This window comes from Calidris pugnax, unplaced genomic scaffold (genome assembly GCF_001431845.1).
Source record: "Calidris pugnax isolate Ruff unplaced genomic scaffold, ASM143184v1 scaffold18, whole genome shotgun sequence".
Lineage (NCBI taxonomy): Eukaryota > Metazoa > Chordata > Aves > Charadriiformes > Scolopacidae > Calidris > Calidris pugnax.
Window position 1 is genome coordinate 6,424,480 of NW_015090812.1, and position 18,652 is coordinate 6,443,131.

At 38.2% G+C, this 18,652-nt stretch overlaps 2 protein-coding genes across 4 annotated transcripts in view; both read left to right on the plus strand.

Moving 5' to 3' along the window:
* The window catches only part of AGBL4 (ATP/GTP binding protein-like 4), a 961,744-nt gene that overhangs the window by 575,644 nt on the left and 367,448 nt on the right, over positions 1 to 18,652 (plus strand). The gene's annotated exons all lie outside the window — the stretch shown is intronic.
* Positions 1 to 18,652, plus strand: part of BEND5 (BEN domain containing 5) — a 32,758-nt gene that overhangs the window by 632 nt on the left and 13,474 nt on the right. The window contains exons 2-3 of one of the 3 annotated variants that reach the window (XM_014939357.1): positions 13,931 to 14,064; positions 15,786 to 16,155. In XM_014939357.1, coding sequence (XP_014794843.1) covers positions 13,931 to 14,064; positions 15,786 to 16,155 — 504 coding nt within the window. Of the gene's footprint in view, positions 1 to 13,930; positions 14,065 to 15,785; positions 16,162 to 18,652 lie in introns of all 3 variants that reach the window. The other 2 variants (XM_014939356.1, XM_014939359.1) reach the window with 2 other exon arrangements.

The window sequence follows — 18,652 nt, forward strand, 5'->3', positions numbered from 1 at the left end:
TAAAAAAAAAAAAGTTAAGGTTTTCATACACAGAGTATTTATAGTGCATGGAGTCATTTATATACCTTTGCAGTTTGGCAGCATGTTGCCAAATTAGAGGGGTACTGGTTTATATCCACTTTTGTTAGTTTAAGTGACTTCACAAATTGGAAGGCAATAGTGGAACCAGACCTTTAGCTGCTATGCTTGTTAAGCTTGGTTTTGCTACATTTGGTTTGTTTCATCTTTAACTTAAAAATGTCACTCTAGCAAAGAAGACCAATTAAAGTGTATACTAAGAAATAAACACATATTTTGGCTGTTTAAATTAGTTCAGCCCTTGTGCCATGTGTGCCCCCCAAATCGCAACTCTTTAGCAGCGTGTTGCTTCGAAGACTTTCTGTAATTTCCTTGCAGCCACAGAAAACACACTGCTATGGTCAGAGTTGACATAGAAAGGAAGTTGTTGTTTGTAGCAAATTACTGGCTAGTGTGGACTTGCCCAACAGGCTGTTGAAAGATGGCGATGACCATTAGAGATGGGTAGCAAAGAGGACACTGAGTTCTGGGTAGCAAAGAGGACACTGAGTTCTGATCCTGACCTTTCTGTTTGGGGAGAAATACTGCTTATGTCTGTTTCCCCAAATATGGAATGGGCTTATATAAACTCTTCCATCTAGTGTGGAGTTCTGAGAAGGAATGCTGACTTCTAGTCTCTAAACAGAGAAACTTGGTGTTAATGTAAAACTAATATTTCTAAATTTTATTTTCATTTTTTTAAATATCAGTTCCTATACCAGTTCAACCTGCTGGTGGTCCACTTGGTCCCTGACTCAGACAGTAACTTTTACCATTTTCCCGTTTCCAGTAGTGGCCATAAGTGGCCAAGCCATAATTCTTGGAAAGAACAACAAACAGGGGAACATGTACGTTGTTTCTCTGTAAAGCTTTTCCAATTTCTCAGTATTTGCAACTCCAGGAGTTCAGCAGAACTAAGAAGATAGCCTACCAGAAGAGTGGATTCTCCTGCTAAGTTTTTGTTGTCCTGTGCCAGCCTGTGCTTTGTCTGCCCTGTGTATAGCAGAGGAGAATTGGTATATGAAGTATTTCTTGCAATTACCCATCACATCCATGGAAGACAGTGGTGTCACTTTTTGGGGTTTGCTTGGCCTCTTCTCAAAGGCATCCCAGTTGGACTTCATCTTCCTCTTTCTCGTTAGGGAACCACAGCCACCATGCCCTTTCTGTTCCTTATGCTCATCTCAAAGTAACTAAAGTGTTCCAAGGAAATACTAAGTACCAGCCATTTTGCTCATGTGTTGAGCCTGAGTTTTTCCCACAGAAAGTACACCTACTTTTTCAATTCCCTTGTTCCAGGCAGAGTCTGTACGTACAGAAGAGAAGTGTTCTTCTCTACAGGTTCCCTTTGTTTTATCTCTCTTGAACCAGAACAAACCAATATATGCTGCATCCTCCAGAGAACGAGGCTTGTTACCTGTATTAGTGATTTGCACTAATTGCTCCCCAGAGATTTTAATTTCTACAGGAAATTCTCCTGCTGAGCAAGGAACACAAAGAAACATAGAGCTATCTTTATTACATCTATCACATCTCAATATATTTGACTAGATCTGTAATTTGCATGCTTGGAAAACTTCTCACCTGAACACCAAATGAATTCTTCTGTTTTTCTTTCCACCCTGCACCATGTAAAAATGCCATTAATCCTTTGTATACAACAGATTGTTACTTACTTTAAAGTTGTCACTTTCTCCCCAAAGTTTTCATATCAGTGTTTGTTTCTATTATGGTTTAAATCCTGGGGAGGTAGTTGATGCTACATTAAGACATCTTAGTACAGTTTTCATTTTATAATGACCAACTCTATTTTCACAGATTATTACAACTTTTTATAGCGAACGTAACATCAGACTTGTAATGCAAACTGCTTATTTAGTTTAAAAAAATAATGTTACTAGTCTGCAGTGACGTTTCCTATACTAGTATAAAAATTTTCATTCTACGGGATTCCAGCCTACTTTAGTAGTAATGTAAATAATGTATATAAAGTTGCTTTTATGTGTAAAATACACATAGTAAGTTGATTCTGAATTTTTCGAAGGAACCCTTGTCTGCACAAATTAGTATATCAGTGACTTTAAGGATTTACTGCTTTGGTCCAAGGATTCCTCATTAGGAACAGGCTTCAGGACTAAAGTTGTAGTACAGATATTCTTTTTTGTTGTTTGTTTAATTTAATAAGGGGGGAAGAGTCATATATTTTTTTGAGCCTGCAAAATATTCTTTTTCAGTTTGAATGGGGCCCAATCTTCATATGCTGATTTAACAAGGCTACTCAAATAAGCAAAGTTGTACCTATTTATATATATTTTCACGATCGAATGCTGTCCATGCAGCGGGAGTTAATCATAGTCTGAGAAACAGATCCACTTGGTTTTACTTTCTAGAAACCTAAAAAACAGGAGGAGTGGAGCAAGAACACAGATACAAGACCTGCATTAGCATCACATTTTTTTTCTTTTGAGAAGAGTTTTCCTTTCCTATGTTGTTTAAAGAAATTTAGATACTTTTCAAACTTTTCATGGAATCACGGAATTGTCACAGTTGGAAGGGACCTCTAGAGATCATCTAGTCCAAGTCCCCTGCTAAAGCAGGATTGCCTGGAGCACATCACTCAGGACTGCATCAAGGCAGTCCCCTTGTAAAGTAGGAGTTCACACAGAGATCATGTTCGTGCCCATAGTACGATGGTTTATTGGAGCATTGGTTATGCAAAGAGTTCATGAAACAGTTGTCCTCATTTAAGAGAGTCTAGAAGCAATTCTTTGATCTTTTGTGGCGAGGTTGGATGGTTGGAAGCCTGTACACCTGTGAGGAATGTTATTGTTGCTGCAGAGGAGAGAGCACTGCTGTAAAGGTATCACAAATTTTAAAAGAGAAAAAAAAAAAAGGAAGTTGGGCATGCTCAGAGTATCAAGTAATTGCGATAGACTTGAGGAGATAAATACTCTTCTTCCCCATACTTCAGTAAGAAGCAGTATGTATTGCAGCGGAGTGATAGATCTGCCCTGTGCAGCTGTATGCTTTTCTTGTGTCTGTGTGCATATGGCTGGGAACTGCTGATAGTGGTGGTATGTGCTTGTCTGGGAACCTTCAACTTTTTCAAAAGTTAGCCAAAGACTAGGGCTCCAACCAGACATGTTAACTCCCGACTCAAAGTTCTAGACCTTCAAGCCATAGAAGGCATATTGACATGACGAGTTCAGCCATAACAAGTTCAGCATTTGGTTAACTGGCAACTGATGCCATATAGTAATAAAGGAATAATTTTATTTACCTCTTGAATGGAAAATACAGCTCAGCAGACTAGAGTTTCACTATATAGCAACTTTTTGAGGTGGCAAGTTAACTGGTGTATCTTGTTGAGAATACAAAAATAGTAGACGGCATTTCAGGAAGAGTTTGAGTCTGTCTTTCTGATCATCCACACCCTTCTTTTTTTCTTCTTTTCTGTCCTCTCCTCAAAATGCTGAAAAGCTTTTTTTTCTGGTCCCTTTTCTGGAAATATGTGTGCCACTTGCAACTTTTTCACACTTGTCCAATATAGTCTCAAGCAGAATTTTGTCTATAATCATAGACACCTTACAGGAGCTAGCATGATCCTTAGGTGACCTTGTTGAAGCCTTTTCTTGCTTTGCAAAGTGATGAGTATTAAGTGGAATGAACTGAAGTTTAGGGAGTTTTTAAAGTTCACTACTTCAGGCTATGTTTTTTAACAAGTTAATAGTGACTATCTCCTAATTGGAGGCATTGTTTCCTGATTCAGTAAATAATTGTTCTTTACAGATGCTGCCCTCAGCATTTCTCACCCTCATAATCGTAACAAACACATCTCCATCAGATTCTTTAAGCAATTCTCTAGCTGCCACAGCAGACTTGCTAATACCCGTGTGCATCCATGTAATTTCTTGCCCCTTTGTAAAATATTATGCTCCACTTCTTAAAACAGGGTACACAATTTTTTAAATCTTTAAAAGGCCGTGCAGTTCATGGTGAGGTAATTTGCTGCGTATTTCAGAAAGATATGAAATCTCTGTTCCCCAAACAATTTTAAATTAAAGGATTCTAGGACTGAGTTTTGAGTAAGGTAGAAGGTGGATACACACTAAGAAGTTGAAGTAGACTTCTTCCATATGGATAGCTGGTGGAGGAGAGGATCTTTGCCAAGTGATGGAATAGGTGAAAATTTTCAAGCTGAGATATCTTGGATTATATCAGGGATGTACAACATTTAGGTCAGGAAGTGGTCTTGATGTGTAACATTAACGTGAAGCTTTCATTGGTATTTCTGTAGTCTTGTGTGTCTTTAATACACAGGGAAAAAAATGCACATGGGGCTGTTTGGGGAGTTGGAGTGAATCGGTGGGTCATAGCTGTGGCCACTGTGTACCCATGCTCATACGTTGCCCACGTGTTGCATTTCCTTTCCCAGTGTGTGAGCTGATGCAGGCAGGACGCAGGAACAACCACAAAACCATGGATTAAGGGCAAAGAACAAATTTGATGTCACTACCTCATGGATCGGGGAACCTCTGAAGCAGCACCCGGGCAGAGGCAGGCAAGCAGGGGATGCAAGCACCGTGGAGAGAGTCCTTATTAGCAAGAGAGTCCTTGTAAGCAAGGGAGTGAGGGAACAAGAGAGCCCCCACTTGCTCTTTGGGCCTGTATTTCAAGAATTCTGGCCAGCAGAGTTTTCTGCTGGGCTTTGATCTCTTCAACAGTAGGGCAAGAATCCCAGGTGTGTTTGGTAAGGTGCCCCTGAGTCCATCCCAGGCCTGTGTTGTCTAAGTGCAGATGTTCTACTTGTTGAGCACACAAAACTCAGCAACAATTAGTGTGATAGATGTGTTTTCCAGCACCCCACATGCGAGTCACTTGAGCGTATTTACAGTCCTCCTGGCCAATCTTCCATTACTTTCCCACACCCAGTCTGTAGACTGAACAAACTACCGTGGTAGGGACAGCATTTGCTTACTTTTTGTTCATAGAAAGCTCTAGGTCTATTCTCTGTCATGATATGCAACTCATATGGCGTGTGAGAGGGACCTGGGGAGAAATGGCACCAGGAAAAAACCAAAACGCCTGCAGCTGTTCCTTGGGTGATTCTGAGTGCTGTCCTGAGTAAAGAAGTGACAAGAGGAGGCTGTAGGAAACCTTTCAGTGTAGTGGTTCCTTGCAGACTTTTTAATTGTTTAGATTTTTCCCGGGATAGTTCTGAAGTCCCTGTGGACAAGCTTGTGTGTTGCTGTCCTTGAGGAGCAAGTCCAGGTCCACCTGATTGGGCTGTCTGTCTGTCTGTCTGCTGTACCTGGGCACCAGGGCTGGCCCTGCAAATGGCTCTCTACCTCACCAACAAAAAATAAGCCTGGCAGCATAGGCAATGCTGAGGTAACCTTGTTCAAAATATGATATTTTTTTAAAATTTCTTTTTATTTTTTTAAGGCTTTCTATTTTTCTACTGTCATGTTTGAGGTGCACGGCCTACTTTGTCAGATACTGAACTGCTGTGCTACTGCTGTGTTACCTTTTTGCTAGGTGGAAGATCTGGCTATATGCAGAGATTACACCTAATCATTTTGTGTAACGGAATAACTACATCACACTCTTAAATATAGTCCTGAATACAAGTGTGGCAGTATTCCTAAAGAATACTTAGAGCTAAATTTCACACTTATTTTGTGTTTGATCCATTTCTGGTTTATTTCTAACCCTCTTAAGGTGAAGGGTGAGGTTTATTTCCCCTTCTAAATTCTATTGTAGGAGCATATCTCAGATATGAAGGGTTTACAGAAAAGCACGATTTTGGGGTTCTTTTGTGTCATTTCTGTTTATTCAGAGTTGAAGTCTCAATATCGCACATTCGCACACAGCTGAAATGGCAGCAGCAAAAAAATTTTGGAAGTTTTAAAACTGTAGCTGGTATGTAGTTGCTTAGAGTAACCCTTATGATAGTGGTGATGGTTATGTCATCAGCAGGATAAAGTGCCAGTAAAAAGGAATTAAAAAGCTGGGATTTATCTGTCCAAGAAGATTTTACACTTATATTTAGTCTTCTCTTTTCCTATATCACCGTACTTATTCTGGAAATAGATATCTTTTTTTTGGATCTTAAACCCTTCTCAACTGGCCTGCTTGTTCTTTGGTCACATTAGCTTTTTGCTTTGCCCTAATAGTCAGAAGTTGCTTATTTATTTCTTTTTTAATGACATAAAGACATGCAGGTGATCTACACTGTTGTTATTTCTCTCTTGGTCTTACTACATACATTGCACCAGGTAACCCCAGTTATGCTTGTAGATGTTGTATAAGCTTAACTACGATACAATAAAAATATGAATTTCATGATTTTAATAAAATTGACTTCAAAGATAGTATGGTTATGGTAGCTATGGTAACTAACACTTACTAATTAAAATATGCTAAAATTTGCAGGGGAGTGAAAAGCGGGGAAAAAAATGTAAGTTAATGTTTTTGTTTTCATAATTTAACAGTAAAACATTTTTTTTTTCCCCCAGTGGATTGCCTAAGTGCCAGTCAGTTGATTATTTGCTTTTTTTTAAGAGACCCTTTAAAAACAGTAGAGTCAGAACCACATTGTAATTTTTGTATGCAACCTAAAAAATGCATAAATCCACCTACTATTTCCATAGCAAGCTTGGGCAGAGATGGTTGTGGAGGCTTCCTAGAGTGTTCCCTGTAGGCTGCTGCTTTATCTGCTTTATCTGCTGAATAGCTGGTAGGTGATATCTCCATGGCTTTGTGGCCTTTGTGATCATGAAATCCTAATCAGAGTTTGGTTCTAATATAATATTGCAGTATGATATAGACTGACTGGTCAGGGCAGCCAGGTTGACAAATTGTAGCTGTCATTGAGATTGATGATCTCTTTAAATGAACTTTTGAACTTTTAAAGAAAGAAATGCCTTTTATTGTAAATAGTTTTTTGTAAAATATCATGTTCAAACTTTTGAAACATAATTCCCATAGTTGAGTTTCATATGCAGGTACAGAGAAAAGATGTAAAAGATTTTAACATCCTACTTGTTTTCAGGGTTTTCATTTTTTTTTTTTTTTTTAATTTAATGGTAATATTGTATTACTGTATTTGTTTCAGAAAGGATTAAGAGAGTTGTTCCATAATAGCTATAATCCTTTGTGTTCGACATGTTCAGAGTATTGTACAAATATTAACAAATCTGCACAACACTTTAGTGAGGTAGATGGGGCCAGTAAGATGGAAAGGTTTAGTTATTCAAGGTCAGTATTTAAGTAAATATTGGATCCAGGATTAAAACTGTCCCCAGTCTTGTAAAGAACATGATTTCCTGTTTCTCAGCTTAATGTCTTGTCTTTACTTGCTCTTCCAGCTCTATCAGTTTCTACTGCAGACACTCTTCTAATACTGCTAAAAGTTAAATGGAAGGGAGAGTTTTGCTGACAAAGAATAAAAGAATAATAATTATTTCTAGCAAAGTTTTAGTTTTGAACCGTGTTGCTTTTGGTTAATTATTTTTAAAGAGACTTTGTATTAACTTTTGAGTTAAGAAATAGATAACGTATTAATAATGGAAAATAAGAAAGAAGATATATTTAAGTTTTTCTTGCAGTCTGACTTAGATCTGGACTGATCTGAACACTATGATATATGAGCATGTGCAAAAGGAGAATGTTAGAAAATATTTAAATGTCTTCATGTGCATTAGAAATTAGTCTACAAATGGGGATCTTTATCAAAAACTCTTCACTCCCCTAGAAATATTAAACTGAGTATCTCTGTTGCTCTCTTAGAGGAAAAAGTTTACATTCAGACCTCATATTTTGTTCCTTCAGTAGCTGGCATGGTAGACTTTGTGTTTTGTGAGAGCAGCAGCAGGTCCATGATCTGCAAATTTACTTGTGTTATTGTATTAAATAAGGGAGAACCAGCCTTGATGTAGGACTTCGGCCAGAGCCTGGAGATAGAAGTTGTTTATATAATCTCTCCTCCACTTTTTTAGGACTTTGGCTCCTAATTTCTTTTTCTTCATTCTTAGTGCCTTTGTACAAAACAGGTGTGGCTTCTTCTCTGTGATCAGGGGATAGTCTTGATTCAGGCTTTTGGCACCTCATAGAGTCATAGAATGGTTTGTGTTGGCAGGGACCTTAACAATCATCTAGTTCCAACCCCCTGCCATGGGCAGAGACACCTCCCACCAGACCAGGTTGCTCAAAGCCCCAGATGATAGCCCAGATGATGGTAACTCTCAGCTCTACCTTTTCATTCCTAACTTTTCTTACTTAAACTTGTTGTCAGCTGGCATTTCTGATATTCTTATGCACAAATCTTTCTTTCAGCTTGTGTTTAGGATGGCCCAACATATTTTACCACCGTTTTTGTCTGTTTCCCTTGATTTTAGATTGGGGAGGGGAAATGATCTTTTCTGTCGTTCCCAACCCAAAGTCTTGCTTTCTCATATGCTTCTTTATCTACTTTGTTGCTTACACCCAGCTTTACCTTTCTGTCCAACTAAATATACTGGACGTAGTGTTTTCACTGTGCCCTTTGCTTGTTTCTGTAATCTCTTTTTCTTTGTTCTTCCAACAAAGCTCTCCTAGTCTGAAAAAAAAAAAAAAAAGGCAAACCAGTATAGTAAATTATACCATCTAAATCCTGAATTCACTGTGTGAGCACTCAGTTGAACCCTCTTTTGCACTCACCCCCTCCTTTTGGCTGCATCAAGTTCGATAGCACCTGTCCTCTTCAAATAACTTTTGCATTTCTATGACTGTTTCCTGTGTTGTCTGTTACTGTCATTCTGAGTTTCTTCTTCTTTGGTAGTGCTCTTAACCTCAGTGTACTACTAGCTGAGAGATGTTTTTTATGAGGTGAGTTTTTCTTCTGAAGAAAAACTGTATCTGAGTATCTTCTCAGCCAGCAGGATCATTACGTTTTCTGAAATCTCTTCTGTTCTTCCTGTTTAAGTCCTCCTTTAATGTTTGCATTAAATTAGCTAAGAAAGTAATTTATAATTATTTTTTTTCCACTTTCAAATAAACTAGGTGGTGCTTTTTTTCCTTAATTTTTTTTTTTTACTATCATGCTGTTTTCCTTTTCAGTCACAGCAATATTGATTATTGTTTATATCTGCTTAAGTGGCCCATAGGAATCCATGCCCTGTTGTGCTTGGTGTGTGTATTTGCTTTGAAGCACCAAGTGTACCTTTGCTTGTGGGTTTTTTGCTTTGGTTTTTAAGTGTCTTGTACTTTATGAACTGCAACCGATGCACAACCTGCCGAGGCAGGTGACTTTCTCTGCTGTGTAGAAGCAGCCTGACTAAATCGGTAGCGAAGCGGTTCAGTGCAGCAGTGTGGGGGGAATTTTGTACAGGTGTTGCCCATATGTGTTGGGTATACGCCTGGAAATAGGAAGGGTGATGGTAAATTTTTTCATCTGTCAGTGTATCATTTTTCACAAGGGGTGGAATTTTTTTGAAGGCTTAGTGGAAGGACAAATTTTGCTCAAGGTTCTTTCGTTTTATTATCGTAAGATTTATAGCATCGCCAAGCCCCTTATTTGAACTGATCCCAGACCTGCCATCCCTCATCCATTTGGAGTCCAGAGCTCTCTTCCTCTATTTTTCCAGCTTTTACTCCAAAGGTGGAAAAAAAATCAGCATTTGAACTATTTTTTGAAGGGATTAGTTTGTTCAGTCCTTACTTCTAAATTAGAAAGTAAGGAATGTTTTAGGGAGACTTTGAGATTTCCATAGTTTTATTCTACATCTCGTGATAGGGTTTTCAATTTTAAAGCACTAACATATTTTCACTCGAATTTAACCAACTCACTTCCTGCCCCGTCAAAGTGGCTTTGTCTGCCTCAGTTCTCTGCTGCTCTAGACTTAAAGCTATTACCTTTTGGCCTGGATCCACCCATCCCGACATTGAAATGAAGGCCTGAATGAAGAAAACATTCCAGGAACAGTTTATCCTTTGCTAGTTGATACAGATTCTCTAGTGCAGGGTTGCTTTTTTGGCTGTTCTTGCGGCACTACTGAGGCCAAATGTCTTCCCAGCCACTCTGAAATTTCTCATTTCTTCTTAACTACCCGAACAACTTTGGTAGGTGGCCTCATGGTGGGGATGGTGCTGTCATGTGAGCTGGCTCTTGAGCCTGAACTTCAGTACCTTGTGAGTTGATTGGTGAGGTCTCTCCAAGTCTGACCTTTTCCTGGAGTGCAGTTATTCCAGCATGCTTTATTCTGTTTATCAAATCACAGAATACAGTTTTCTCTGGCATTATGGCTACTGTGCACAAAAGCAGTTTTTCATAATTTGCATATGTCTTCTGGAATGTCCCTTCTTAAAGGGCAGAGGGCATCAATGTTGCCCATTCTTGTATCCTGCTTCTACCCTGTGTATTTTGTTACAAGTACTTAATTAGCTGCGTTAAGTGCTGGTTCTCAGTAGCAGGTATCCCTGAACCACTTAGCCATGTATAGGAAAAACAGCAGACACAATTTTACCAGGATCTGATCATGACCACCTAAGGGAAGGTATAATTTTTAACTTGTAGCAAGGTTGTGTGATTGTGGACAAATTTGGGTCATTGCAAAATGAGGCTCAGAGCTACAAGCCTGCTCTCCTCTCTCTTAGCATGTTCTGTGGCTTCAGGCACTGAACTGCAGCTTGTCCAGCCGTTTGGTTCATATCCTGGTTTTCTTCTGGCTCAGAATCGTGCGTGTTTTGCTTTTTGCTGCATTATTCTTTTGTACCTGTCTTTTGTAGGCTGGCACAACAACAGATGGAGCGTCCTAAGAAGAGCTGCTCTAAATCATGTTTCTGTTTCTCCTACTGCTCCCCCTGGTCTCCTCTCGCTCCCTCCAACCCCGTCCCAAATTCCATTAATATTTACAGGACACGAGCCAGTACTCCAGCATTAGCCTCAAATTCAGAATAAGATTTTTCTGGCTTTGTCTGCAGATAATGTAGAAGACAACAGAGGTTAGAAATGCACTTTAAAAAAAAAAAAAAAAAAAGAAAACCAAAAGGCTTTTTCATATCCAGCACACTAGATGAATTGTGTTAGGTATAAATAGGCCTACAAAGACCAGGGCATATGTAAGAAAATATTATACATATTGTTGTAAGGCAGAGGAACATAAAATTATTTGTTCATTGAATAAATTAAAAGTTCCTCAGCTTTAACTTATATGCAGTCATTTTCACCATTGTCTCTTCAAATTTTGTGTGGGGAGAAAAGAGTTTCTTTCTTCAGCTTACTGATTCATTTACAGGATAAACAGTAAAATCGAAAAGTCAAATGTAAAGATTTACCGAATGTGAAAGAGAACCATGTTGATAGTTACACACCAATAACGTATAAACTAAGCATTTGTAAGGAACATTGTATGAATAAACGTTTACCTTCGGTCCACCAGTGAAGTTTTGCAAACATAGATGTCATAGGCAAACTGAGAAATTGGGAGAGGAGTAGAGAGAATGAAGAATTCGGCTATTTGAATTGTTTTATTTGACCTGAGACTGTTTTCTTCCGTTTCTCTTGTTCACTGCACAAGATGTATTCATAACCTTTATAAATGGACTTAATAATAAAAAGCCAAAATCAGAAGATAAATATTTCTGTTCTTCCAAATTGTTTTTGTTTTAGTGTTGTTTTATTTGTCAGAAAGTATTTGCTGACTTCCACTGTAGTCTGCACATGCTCTTGCTCCTCTGTGACCCCGTTTTCATGAGTGTTTCAAGACTTGCTTTTCCCTGGCCCTGGGAAGGATGGCTGGTGTCCGTTTCCAGTTTGCCTGGGGTTCTGGCTACTGGTGACCTCAGCTAGTTGCCAGCAGACAGGTTTTTTTTTCAACTGTGTGAAGTAATTGGATTGCATCCATCTTGTTGTGAGGCCAAGGGTTATTTCAGAGCACAGAGACTGATCTGCATTCTTTAAATGTAGAAGGAGTTCATCTGCACGTTCTGTGGAAGATGATTTGGCAAAGCAGTCTAGAGAAGCTGGCTCTGCAGTCTGCATGTGCTGCTCTTCCTCAAAGGAATTGTGAGAACATATTTTAGCAAAGAATTCCTCAATCTATCAGATCCCCCAAAATACATAGTCACAGAAAAAGTTGATTTGTTTGGGTTTTTTTCATTCAATATGGATTTATTTATTTTTAAATTTCTGTCCTTCCAAGAATATACCAATACCCATCAATCTGTCCTTTAGTCTGTAAATTTGTATTTTTTTTTTTGCTTAGGAAGGGCTCTGTTATTCTCTCCTCTGCTGTCTCACAGTAGAATTGGGTTATCTTACTTTTCTGATGAACCTACATTTTCCAGATAAATGAAAACGTAGGGGTTTATTTTTCAAAACTGAAACAGTTGGATTGCCTTTTTGTTTTACTGGGATAAGCATCCATGATGCTCTGGGGAATGGAGAATGATCTAAAATAAGCCGAGCTGGTTTTTGTTGATTATCTGTTTCTTTTTGCATCTGTCTTAGTATTTATTGCTACCATCTGCATTTCATTTCAGGTTGTCTAATGTCTTATTCTGCATGTTCTGTGCCTATTCTCTTTACATAGCCTTGGGCTGCAATATCACCATTTGCCGACTTGAGATCCATTTCTATCTGTAACAAAATGAATTGCATTCATCTGTGTAATTCATTTCTAATGAATGCCTTGCTCCTCATTAAACAGTGATTTACCTTTGTTTCCCTTTTCTACACTGTCAACACTAACCATTTTGAAGTCCTGTGGAGAGATGCTAATTTGAGAAAGCAAAAGTCAATGCAACTAAGCACTCACAAATGCCATCCTCATTGGCACTTTCAAAAATTTTCATGGGACACTTTGTGAAATAGACACTTTGCAGGTGGATAAGAAGACTCAAAATGTTTTCTTATTCCTAAGCTTTCAATGTACAAAGACAACACTTCAGAGTTTAAACACATTTCTCCTTGTCAATGTCTTGAACAGGTGGCCAAACTTGTGCATCTTTTAAGACCTTGTTTGCTCTGCAAGAATTTTGTGGATCACACACTCTAGATTCACTATCCCCTTTGCACCTTTTCAGGAATATTAAAATATTTCAAACTTGTTTTCAGAATAATGTTTTGAAATACTTAATTTTAAGATTTGTTAGAACGTTTCAGACTTGAAAATATTTTACATCAATTTTTTATGGGATTCAAAGATTAATACAATCATTTATTGGCATTGTATATCTGAAGGAAAAGGATTAGTACCATTAATTAATGAAATAGGGGTCGTACAGTAATTTTGTTACAGATTTGGTCCATATGCAACTTCTCTATAAAGCCCTTTCAATCTGTCCAGCAGCATCCCCTTTTCCAGCCCTGCAGTTTGCAGAACAGGAGAATCTGCTGTGTGTGCAAATAGATCTGTACTGGTGACAGATGATGGTTCGAGTATAGGATGGGTTACCAAGCTTATTTTGACTTAAAATCTAAGCTGAGTTTCAACTGCATCAACAGATTATGAATATGAAAATACTGCTGGTAAACATAATTTAAAGCAATACAGATGTTGTTGTACAGAAGTTGTTTTATTTACAGCAGCTTGAATTCTTATTTTAGTGATAGTACAAGCTACTCACTGGTGCTTTTGATCACTCACATGAATTTAGCTTGGCATTTTACAGTATTTACTCTTGTGTTTGGCCAGATTGATCCCCTGTTGAAACTCTAGAATTGTCAGTGAGCATCAGTTGAGTTACACCGTGGGTTAGTTTGATCATAGTATTATGAGGGGACTGAAGCATGGGAGGTTTTCTTTTAAATGGTCTTGACTAAGTCATGGAATATTTGGAAGTAAGAACGCTGATTAATGTAACAAAATTTTATTTTTAATATACGTTTTAGAGGACAAAACTGACCTTGAGAACAGTGTGATGCAGAAGAAAATTAAAATCCCCAAACTCTCTCTCAGTCACGTAGAAGAAGCTGGGGAGGTTACAGATTATGGGGAAGAAGATGTGGAGCTTAGACACAGTAAGGTACTGAAGTCTTTCCTTTTTTTTTTCCTTTTTTCCTTTTTTCCTTTTTTTTTTCTTCCTTTTTTCTTTTTTTCTTTCTTTTTCTTTTTTTTTCTTTGAAGCTGGAAGTGCTTGGGGCATATTCAGATGTCATAGCTTAAGAATTCCAGGCCTGCTTTTTGATCCCCTTAAAACACTGTGTTTGGTGAAATTGAGTCAAATTATGGGGGGGGGGGGGGGTACAGGTTTTCAAAACCTGATTTATGTGCAATTGAACATTTTCCTGTTTATACCGTCTGCACAGTTTAATTGCTATTTGAGATTTTTGGAACAATGCTCTTCCACTTTGGCCCAGAATGCTTTAAAAGTCACCAGTTGCATGAATGTTGAGCAGCTGTTCTTGGTGGCACTTGTGACCTATTGCGTGTTGGTTGTCTGGAATTGGAAGGGGTGCTCTGAGAATTACCAACTACAGCAGTGGGTGAGAAGACAAATTGACAGGGCTGCATCCCTCCAGCGTAACTGCCAGTTGCCTTTTTAGGACCAGATGTCAGAAAACCACTATGTAAATGTATTTATTTTTTGATATCAATGATTTCTTTAAAAGTCTGCCAAGCTTCAGAATAAAATACTGCTCTGTGGCTTCATATGTTTTGCAGCTGCAGGAATGATACTAGTACATTTCTTTATGGTGGGCCAACATATTTTTTTATTATTTTTTTTTTTATAACATGCGTGGAACAGGCATAACATCAAATAATCTTATTTTCTGCCACATTACTCATGGATATTGTGGTATGGGAATTGATAGTGTCAGCTTCTTGTCTCTAACCTATGAGATACATTTGCTTTCCTTGCAGTTGCTTGGAAGTTCAAATGCTTTTTTCCAGATTTGGCCGATAAAACTTTGTGACTTTTTACCTGTACAGTCACATTTTAATGCCACTATTTAGGCCCCAGAAAAGACGTGTTCTTTAATTTCTAGGGTTTGTGGAGGTGACTGAAGGTAAATTTCTGCAGAGAGCTGAAAGGATGTGAAGCCTCTGCAATGCAGTACTAATACAGGAGGAATCAGTTGATGAGGAAGATGAGACTGGATGATGTATTCTGTCTCCAGCTTCTGTGTTTTCAGTTGCCTCTCAGTGTTTGCTGATAGTGTTAACTCAGTCACTTGCATCAGGCAGTTGGGTGAAGGTGCTAGAGGAATCAGTCAGAGGAGGTTTTGTCTCCTGAAGTGTGGGAAGGACAAGCCCTCTGTTCACAAACCAGCTTTGGATGGTATGCTGCTTTCATCTTGGATGCCGTTGCAGGTGACAAACATAGCACAGCACGTAGCTGATTCTTTCTCTTACTTATCAGAAAATCAATTGCTGTCGGAAATCTAAATGTTAGGGGTGAGCTTTAAAGGAAGAAAGAACCAAATCCAATTTTTTTTAAAAAAGAAAGTAATTATCTTTGTATACGGAATCAAGTGACCTATTTACACTCAGCTTGCGAATGTTGCAAAACTGCAGAAAGAAAGGCCTCAGAAATTTGTATATGCATTTAGCTGAATTATGCGTGCATGATAGTTATGATGTATCTTCACAAGAATCTGTTAGGCAAAACATTTTTGCAGGCAGACTGTGTCTTGCTTTTTTTGGAAAACAAGAATATTAACAGTTCCCAAGCCTGTAGAATTGTAATTTGTATTACATCTTGCTGCTCTCCTAATTTATTTATTTTTTTATTGTAACATGCAGAGACAAGATGGGAGGAAACAAAGTGAAGGTACACACAAAAGCATTGAAGCAGTTGTTGCTCGGCTTGAAAAACAGAATGGGATGAGTCTCAGTAATACTTCCAGCCCTGAGGAGGCTTTTATGGAGACTTCAGAAGGCATGAACAACATGGACGATGCTGTAGTTCCTCGGATTCTGTATGAAGAATTGCTGAGGAGTTACCAACAGCAACAAGAAGAAATGAGACACATTCAACAGGAGCTCGAGAGAACGCGGAGACAGCTTGTGCAACAGGCAAAGAAGCTAAAGGAGTATGGGGCACTCGTGTCAGAAATGAAAGAGCTCAGAGACTTGAACAGGAGGCTCCAGGATGTACTGCTTCTAAGACTAGGTAGTGGTAAGTGCCGGACTTAAATGGGACTAGTTTTAATGAATTTTGCAAGTGTGATCAATAGTAATGGAAACGTATTTGAAGAATAGCGGTGGTTGTTAAACTGGACATTGAATGTTAAAAGGGTTTTCTGCTATGGCTGTACAATATGTGTCAAATTTGTATGCTATGTACGTCTGGGTTTTTTCTTTAATGATAGTAGAGGTCTTTGTGCTAGTATGGTTGAATCAGAGTTCCATTTTAAGCAGCTGTATTTTAAAGAGTCTCTGACCTTCCAGTATATGCTGAAAAAGATAATAAAGCGTCATCTGCAAAATACACCAATATGTTCCAGTTTAAGAAGAAAGAAAGGCAGTGGAATTAAGATTTGGTTTAAAACCACTTTATTCTTTTCAGTTAGGGATTTTGTTTATTGTTATGTAAGTGACTGTGTTGCCTCCTGTTTTCTGCCCCCTACTCCCATTAGCAGCTCATTAGAATGTGATTTGTTCCTGAACTTCTTAGCAATGGCTTTTAACAGCCGTGCTAGTTGAAAAATAATGGATTGTTAAAAATAATTCAAAAAACTTTTTATATTAGTGTCCCGTCTATCAACACATGTTACAAAATGCAGGTTTGTGTAATTTGGATTTAAATTTTAAGTATCTTGAGTCAATTGCTCAGTTGTTTTGGTTTATAACAATTATTTAACCATTATGTTGGAATAAAAGGGAAAAAAGACAAAATAAAAAGCTCATCCTTTTCATTGAAGATGGTACCCTTGGAATACCTTCAAATATTTTACTAATTTATTTGCTATTAGAATGTGGTACTGCTGTGCTGAAGATGCGCTCGGTGACTGAAACTCGGTTCAAATTTGTGCATCCAAACTTAGCATGCTGTTTCTTATGTCTGCCTTTGTGTATCTGGAAACTTAATTTTTTGCATGTAAATTGGATATTGGCTCTTCTACTTGACTTGAAGGAGTGCATGCAATTTGCATGTGGGTCTGAGTTCCATTCACATACAAACCCGAGCCTGAGAGCATGTGCCTGTGCTGTAGCATGTGTTAAGGTGTGCCAGCAAGTGTTGGAGCCAGGTTCTCCAAGTAGCACCTGACAATTTAAACTGGGTGTTTGACTGTGAATGCTCATCATTGTTATGCTGTGCATAATTAAAATGTCATTACTTATTATAAACATTCTAGTTAACTTTTTAAATAAAACTTAAATAGGCGAGGTTTCCACAGTCTGAAAAACGCGATGTGGTTGGCAGTAGATTCCACTGAGCCTTCTAAAATTTTCCTTGGATGGAAAGATGTTTCTTCATCTGCAAGTAGTTAGCTGGAATTTATGTGAATGGAACACCAGCCAGATGTTAGTAGGCAATGGGGCTGAACGGCGTAAAATACCAATTTAGTTGGTAGACTTGACAGCAGTTTGAGTGGTGAGACCAGCAATGAAATGAAGACAGCTTCTGAATTCTGTCTCGTTTCTTGCACTTTAAGAAAGAAGGGATGCATTTTTTACTTGAGCTGAATCAAGAAAGCTTAGAAGAAAAAGGAAAAAAAACGAAAAAAACAAAACCCAAATCCTCTTGGAAAAAATACTGAATCTTCTCTAAATACTTGAATTTCCATTGTATCAGTCTGGCATCTGCTTTACAACTAAAAATAAATCTTGATTACATTGAAGACAAGTTCTTTTAATTAAAACACATACCTGGACAAATATGAATCATAGGTAACTTGCAAAAAATTCCCTTGTTCTTATTACGGGTCTGGAACTTTTCACAGATGTCCGAGGTAGAATTTGGCTCTACAGGCTGTGTCCTGCACGGGGCGTGTGTTTCCTAAGACTCAGTGTATTAACAGCTGATAACTCTGTTGACTTTCCTTATAGCTTTATTCACAGTAGAGAAACAAGCAGATTCTAGAAAGATCAGTACAAAATTTATGAATGATTGGAAAGGGAGACATCTTTGGCAAATTACAAATTAGGGAGTCTGATGACAGTACGAAAAAGTAGTACTTTTAATCAAGAAACAGATATATTAAGACTTCTTTAGTCTTCCTTACTTTTCCAGCTTGTAAATGAGGTATGTTTGGGTATGTGAATAATCTGTGGAAATTGTTCAGAAAACAGATTACATCCTAAATTCACCTTCAGTTGTTGCAGCAATCTTTTAAACCTAGAGTTTCAAATTACATGTAATTTATGTTACGCTGCACTTCTAGCAGGCTGGACTTAATGCAAACTAATTGCATTTCTGTTTCACCTTAGAGACTTCTGATTTCTTTGCATGAGATGACAGCTGTTTTGTGCTGATGAATTGCAGCTGTGGGAAACGCGTGCCTGTTGCCATTTTAAACTTGCAGATCAAATATAGAACAGCCTCTTGAGCTAACATTCAGTCAAGTATTCAGTCTTCTAATTTCCCATCAATATGTTGATTTCAGTGAGAAGCAAGAAGTCAATGTATTCTGTTTCAGACCTAGGCCTTCATCTCTGCTACTAAA